The sequence below is a fragment of the Danio aesculapii genome, chromosome 8 (assembly GCF_903798145.1).
Source record: "Danio aesculapii chromosome 8, fDanAes4.1, whole genome shotgun sequence".
NCBI classification, from domain to species: domain Eukaryota; kingdom Metazoa; phylum Chordata; class Actinopteri; order Cypriniformes; family Danionidae; genus Danio; species Danio aesculapii.
The window spans coordinates 46661134-46668668 of record NC_079442.1 but is presented as its reverse complement, the minus strand read 5'-3'; the positions used below and the strand labels follow the sequence as shown (position 1 = coordinate 46668668).

At 36.5% G+C, this 7535-nt stretch overlaps 1 protein-coding gene across 1 annotated transcript in view; it reads left to right on the top strand.

Moving 5' to 3' along the window:
• gpd1a (glycerol-3-phosphate dehydrogenase 1a) overlaps positions 1–7268 on the top strand; it is a 27600-nt gene extending 20332 nt beyond the window's left edge. The window contains exons 7-8 of the mRNA XM_056464108.1: positions 4620–4726; positions 6877–7268. Coding sequence (XP_056320083.1) covers positions 4620–4726; positions 6877–6973 — 204 coding nt within the window. The 3' untranslated portion in view covers positions 6974–7268. The remainder of the gene's footprint in view (positions 1–4619; positions 4727–6876) is intronic.
• Positions 7269–7535: the final 267 nt, after the last annotated feature.

Genomic DNA, 7535 nt, shown 5'->3' with positions numbered 1-7535 from the left:
TCTGATTTCTTAAGTTGTGGTTGAGCTAGTCTGACGTCGACACAATTTGGCTGATTGGATGAGCTGATTGCCTTTCTGATATTATTGATCTTGTCAGTAAAGAAATGAGCAAACTCATTACATTTGCTTTCAGAGAGTAGCTCACTGGGAATCCGACTGGGGGGGGTTGTGAGTTTCTCTATCGTTGCAAAGAGTTTACGAGCATTGTTTACGTTGCTGTTTATAAGGCTTGAAAAGAAAGTCTGCCTAGCAGTTTTTAGTTCCATATTAAAAGCACGAAGACTGTCTTTATAGATATTATAATGGACTACTAGTTTCGTCTTTCTCCACATACGCTCAGCTTTTCTGCACTGTCTTTTCGTCATTTTTAATTTTGGGGACTTAGTCCAGGATCCCCTTTGGCTGCTAGTTATCTTCTTGGCTTTAACAGGAGCAATGTCATCTATGACATTCTTAACTTTAGAATTAAACAAATCAAGGAGAGAATCAACAGAGTCTGCAGATATACTTGGTGCTAGCGATATGGCCTTCATAAACTGCTCATTAGTGTTCTCATTTATGCATCTCTTTCTGACAGAGACAGATCTGTCTTTAATAGCTGGAGTGATCAATATATCAAAGAAAATACAGAAATGATCAGATAGTGCAACATCCTTAACAACAGTTGATGAAATGTGTAAACCCTTAGTTATAAGTAGATCAAGAGTGTGTCCACGATTGTGTGTGGGTTCTTGAACATGCTGAGTCAGATCAAAAGTGTTCAAAACAGTCATCAGTTCTTTTACAGCATTGATTTCTGGATTATCAATGTGAATATTAAAATCCCCAGCAATGGTAAAATAGTCAAATTCAGAGGTTACTATTGATAACAGCTCTGTAAAATCATCAATAAAAGCTGGAGAATATTTTGGAGGTCTGTAGATAATGATCAGTAAGATACGTGGAGCACCTTTTAGTGCTATACTCAGATATTCAAAAGACAAAAAGTCACCAAATGACACTTGTTTACACTCATAGACATCTTTAAACAGGGCAGCAATGCCTCCACCTCTCCTATTGGCTCTGCAAACACTCAAAAAGTCAAAGTTTAAAGGAGCTGTTTCATTCAGAACTGCTGCGCTACAGCTGTCATCCAGCCAAGTTTCATTTAAAAGCATAAAATCAAGGCAATTTGAGCTGATAAAATCATTGACTAAAAGTGACTTATTGTTAAGTGATCGGATGTTTAAAAGTGCTAACTTAACAGTTTTAGCTGTTTTTGCTACAGTAGTCTCAGATTTATATTTAATAGACACAAGATTTGAGTGATTTGCTATACGGCCTGAAAAAGTCTTCGGTTTTCTGTCACGTAATACAACACATATCTGCATAGAGAAAGCTACAGGCACACTGGGTTCCTGCTTGTTCTGTAAACATCTGATAAAGACACTGTTATCTAAGCAGGCACCCGAGACACATCATGGAGAGCAGTTTTGTTCACCAGCTGAAGATGGTGCGTTGTTGTTTGGGCCCTGGCGGTGGGGCAAATGTCGGAGGGCTCTTCCAGGTGGGCTCAGAGGTGGTTGTGGAGCAGGCCGCTTTTTGGTTGGTAACTGGGGGCTTGCGGCGATGGAGTGTGAAAGTTTAGTTCCAGCATGCACCAGTTCCTCCATCTTTTTTGAGAAACCCAAGAGAGGCGAGCAAGGTGATAATGGGAACGTGTCTGGCGACAGAGGCTGTGGCTCTGGAGATTCTGGGTGCTGAAATATGTTTTCCTGGGTGTTTTCCTGAGGATCATTTTTTAGTGACGAGACATGATGCTGTTCTGATGCGTCACAGTCTGTCTGTGTTGAGCAGAGGGCCAGCGATAGTGTCTCTATCAACAGTGGGTGTTTTGGCTGCGTGGCGTTATCACTGTCCTTGGGTGATGCGTCAACCCCAAGTCCACTCGGGAGCTGATTTGAGGTCCTGTGGTCATCCGGACAGATGCTAGGTGTGTATGTGCCATTTGGATTGAGGTCAGTGGCACATACAGCTGATGGATGATGGAGGGAGAAGAAGATATTGTCCTTTAGCACCTTTGCACCAAGTTTGTTTGGGTGAAGGCCGTCTGATGTCAACAGTTGAGTCAAAATTCAGTCCTTTCCTGTTACATGCTTTCTGCAGCCATACATTTAGACCAAGCAGCCGTGAAAACATGTTTGTCCCTCTTGCAGGGAGTGGTCCACTGATGAACGGCTGAATTTTCACTCTTTCAACTGTTTCCAAGAGCTCACAGAAATCTCTCTTGAGCAGTTCTGACTGTTCCTTTCGAATATCATTCTTCCCCACATGGATGATAATCCGTTTTGCAGTCTTGTGCTTTTTCAGAATTTCCTTAAGTTCTTTGTTTACATCAGAAACTGTTGCATGAGGGAAGCAGTATGTCATTGTAGATTTGCTCCTAAAATTCCTGATTATTGAATCTCCTACAACTAGTGTTCTTATCTCAGGTGCGATCGGAGCAGAATGCCGCTGTCTAGTCGGCCTTGAGCCTCTGTTCCATGCAGAGTTAGCTGCTGAGTCATGCGATCTCTGTCTGACTGCATTTGGGGATTCTTCACCCATATTACTCAGTACTTCATATCTGTTCTCAAGCTGTATTTGAGTCCGAGCTGTATTGGGGTAGAGGACGCTAATGCGGCAGCATATGATCTGACCCCACGAGTACCCTTTGGTCTCGCACCTTGTTTATGCCAATGCTCATTTTCCACAGCTTTAATCTGTTTTTCAGTGCTCCAAATAGTGGTAGGAATAGATTTATGGGACTCACCGGCTATTTGCTGTGAGCGTCCACAATGACGCTGCAGTTCTGGTTGGATCGCAAGTAACTTTGTTTCAAGAACTGCAATCTTTTGTAGAAGTTTGTGGCAGTTTGTACAGCAGTGAGAATCTGAATTAATCCGATCCAGAGGCATTTTCACAGCCGTGTTTTCCCGTCTCAGGAATGTGAGCAGCTGATAGCTGGTAGCGGGAGGATTGTTTAGACGATAATTCCCCTCTTGTTAGTAAAGCTATATTCCAGAAAGTTTGTAGAATCGATGCTGATCTTCAAGCTGTGTCGTTTGAGCACTGTGCTGATAGGCTCAAGTTAAAATTAGGGTTTAAGATATAAAAGCAAGTGAGCAGAGAGCGGAGCAGTAGGCAAAGACGTCCGAACAGTAGCGAAGCAGGAAGTGGAAGTTTTATGTTATCAAAGTCGAGTCGACGTCGACTAGTCGCTGTTGACGTCATCAATAAAACACAAGACGCAAATGTTTTGCAACACGCCACAATTTGTGGTTTATTTGCAAGAAAAATATATTCACATGCTCTTTGACAGCTCATAACACGTTGCAAAACAATGCAACATCACCAATTACTGATTTTAGTGCAAAACAAATGCACGGTCAACACATTCATTTCAATAATAATGCAACATTAGCACCCGGGCTAATTTTACTGCTAAATAAATGCAGTCAACACAGTGATCACTGCACATTCTAGAAAGAATGTAACAATAACAGATATTTCAGTGCAGAAGTAAAGCATACGTCGTCAGCACACAGATTCATGTGAAGCTATTAATAACAAACCGTACGAAAGACAAAGGCTATAATGTTACGTTAAGCCATATCACACTGTCAAAGACTTGCTCAGATGCATATTCACCGCTATGATCGTGCACGCTAGAAAGCTGATCAAAATCCTGCTCATGTCGGGCATTTTCGTGGTTACTGGCTCATCTTGGTCATTAGACGTCTCCTCGCTGCACATTTCACCGCGCTTACCGGAGATAATGTTTACACACACTGTGAAATCTGTCACACACCTGCGCACTTCACAGTTTCTGCATGCTTCAAGGTTCATTCACTAAATATGTCCGCGTCTACACTTTGCAGAGGGCAACAGCCAATCACATTACTTTTCCAGGATTCCGTAAACGTGATTGGCTATGTATTTCAGGTCAAACCATGTGATCTGCACAGCGCGACTAGTTGACATCAATCAAAAAGCGTCACTGCAGAGCATTAAAGTCAACTAGTCAATATATATAAATATATATATATATATATATATATATATATATATATATATATATATATTAGAGGTTGCACCAACTGTAAAGGCTAAATTTCCAGCATTATTACTGCAGTCTTCAGTATCACATTATCCTTCAGAAATCATTATTATAAGATCATTTACTTCACTGATAAACAGAAATTTTAAAAGTTATATATTAAAAAAAACTGATATTTTGTCAAATCTCTACATATTTTACTGTCACGTTTGATCAAATTACTGCATCCTTGCTGAACAACGGTATTAACTGAAATTAAATTCATTCATTCATTTTTTTTTCGGCTTAGTCCCGTTATTAATCAGGGGTCGCTACAGCAGAATGAACCGCCAACTTATCCAGCATATGTTTTACACAGCGGATGCTGAATTTAACTGAATGAACAATACATCATATCAATTTATTGAACAAAAAAAAATCTCACTTTTACTGTCAAATGAATTTGCTTTGGATGGAACAAGACAGATAAAGTCAATTACAATAACAATAGTGCAAATGAAAAGAGTTGATCGACATACAGTCATCTGATTGTCTGTTTCAGTCTCTTGAAGATCTTGAAAAGGAAATGTTGAACGGTCAGAAGCTCCAGGGTCCTGCCACAGCGGCTGAAGTCCACGCTATACTCAAAAGCAAAGGTGTCTTGGCCAGGTAAAAAGAAACTCTTGTTTCATTGTTGTGCATTTACATATGAAGAAAATATATTTATTTGACATGTTTTAAATGTCATTATTTGTTATATGGGTGTATTAGAATAGGTTTATGTGAATATACAATCAAGCCTGAAATTATTCATACCCCTGGCAAATTCAGACTTTATTGTTTTTGTTCAAATGTAAATAAAAGCTGAGAGATTATTATTTTTTCTACAGTGATGCTTCTTGTACATCGCCTCATTATCTTCTGGGAGAAGTCTGTGTCATTTCCGGTCAAAAAGTAACTTTAAGTCAGAATTTGTCAGGGGTATGAATAATTTCAGGCTTGACTGTATATATATATATATATATATATATATTGTTCTAGTTCCTATAAGCTCCTACTTCTGAAAAGTTCAATGTGCTCTGATTGGTCAGATGATGCAGTTCATTGTGATTGGCTGAACATCACTTGTATATGTCGTAATCCCTAGTTTCAACTGTATGCTCTGTCAATTTAAAAAAATGTTACACAAGGTCAAAATAGGAGTATAAAAATGATTTAAAAAATCATCCAAAAGAATCATATATTTAATATTTATTTTTTAAATTTTGTACAGGTTAACTGACATATATTTCATTACCAGCATCAGTCCTTATACCAAAAAAAAATATGTTTTTGGGGGATTTTATGCCTCATACTATTATTGTTTTAATGAAAAAAAGAATTCTATAGATTGTACTAAAGGTTTAGCAGTTTTTTAATGATTAGTCTTGGATAAGTCAATAAGCAAAAAAAACGAAACGATAAATTAAAATACATTTTTTATTAATATTATAAAATTCAAAATAAATTCTCATGCATTAATATTTCTGTGCAGTGTTATAAATGTAAATAAATGTAAAAAAACTGCCACTCACTGTCAACATAAGTGTAATTACTCAATTTTAATTCATTTAACCTGCAGTCCTAAAAAGCAGAATTAAGACAAAATAAAGTGTTTTTTCTCCTTAAAACAATCTAAATTATCTGCTGTTGGGCTAAGTAAAATCATTTAGTTTTCATTTTGAAATACCATCATTTTACTTACCTCAGTGGCAGATTGTTCAACTTGTTTTGAGAAGAAACACTTAATTTTCACTTATTATTTCTGAAAACAAACAAATAGCTTTTTAACTTGTCATCAAAATGCTTCTTGATTTTAAAATATGTGGATTTTTAGACTACAAACAAGACAAAAACTCTAACTAGCAAAAAAAAAAAGCATTTATTTTTTGTTTGTTACCTCCAAATCGTAGTTTTTTCCCTACAAGTTTCCTCAGCCTTAAATCAAGAAGCATTTTTCTACATAAATAAATGTTGTTGTTTTTTTTTTGCATAAATAATAAGTCTAGCTTTTATTATGTTTATAGCACATTTCATGGTCATTTGCAAATCAAAATGCGATAAATAAAATAAATAAAAAAAAAACTAGAGAATTAAAATGATTGAAAACGCATTGTGTTAAAACAGATTTAAAAGGAATTTAAAAAAAGAAGGAGAAAAATAAGTTGGTAAAATAATACGTTTATTATAACTTTGTTGAAACAATTTAAATGATCAGCCATTGGGGGAAGTGAAATAATTTTGTTTTCAGTTTGAAATAAGATTAATTTTCATATCCAATGGCAGATTATTTAGCTTGTTTTAAGCAAAAACTCACTTTATTTTGACTTATTATTTCTGAAAACAAAACAAATAGCTTTTTACTTGTCCTCAAAATGCTTCTTGATTTAAAAAAAGTAGATTTTTAGACTAGAAACAAGACAAAAACTATAGCAAAACATATATATTTTGTCATACATATATTTGTTATGTATATGTATATATGTTATACATATATTTGTATAGCAAAAACATATTTTGTTTTTTGCAGTAAACACACAGAAAAAAACTAAGGATTCATTGGATTTACTCAATTGTTTTAGGTTAAGTGGTTGCAAACAATTTATATGGGCTCAATTTAAACAAACCAATTAAATCTAGTAATGTTCAACTTCATTTCTTTGTTTAATTCAGCCCTGATAAATTGTTTGCAGCCACATACCTTTTAAAAAAATGGAGTAAATCCGATGAATCATTTTTTTTTTGCAGTGAACACCTCCAAACCTTTGTTCTTCCTGCAGGTTTCCTCTTTTTAACGCCGTGTTTGAGATCTGTTATGAAGGTCGTCCTGTTACTGAGTTCATCCACTGCTTGCAGAACCATCCAGAACATCAGTGACAGAAGGACAGAGCTGTTCTGTTTTAAATACTTCTCAAATATCTCAATTAACCAGCATAACGGTGAGTGTGTGTTTCAATGAGTGACCAAAGTTGCTTTCATTGAGTCCACTGACAGGTTGTGTCGTTTTTAATGAGTCCGTCCTGCACCTGTGTGCTCTCAGACACTTCATTTCTGCAGAAAAACCCTCAAATGCCAGCCTGAGAGCTCATCTTTAAGTGCCGCTGAGGCTGTTAGCAGTGAAACAGCACTGAATGTTCTCGATATAATGTGAAATAAATCATCGTATCTTTGAGCTCTCGCTGTCTGCTTCTTTCAAACAATCGTTTACAAATAAACTGCATTTTGAAGAGCTAGACACGACGAATCAAATGATTTACAGTGGATCCACAAATAATTGCGTGGAATTTAAGACGTATAAATATTGGAAGTAATTTGTATATTTATTATGACCAAGTTTTGATAATAACCCAGCAGACACACGTCATAAAACGTTAAAATTACGTTAGATTTAGGTTGCCAGCATCTAAGGACAATGTTATTTTGATGTCCAATAACAGCG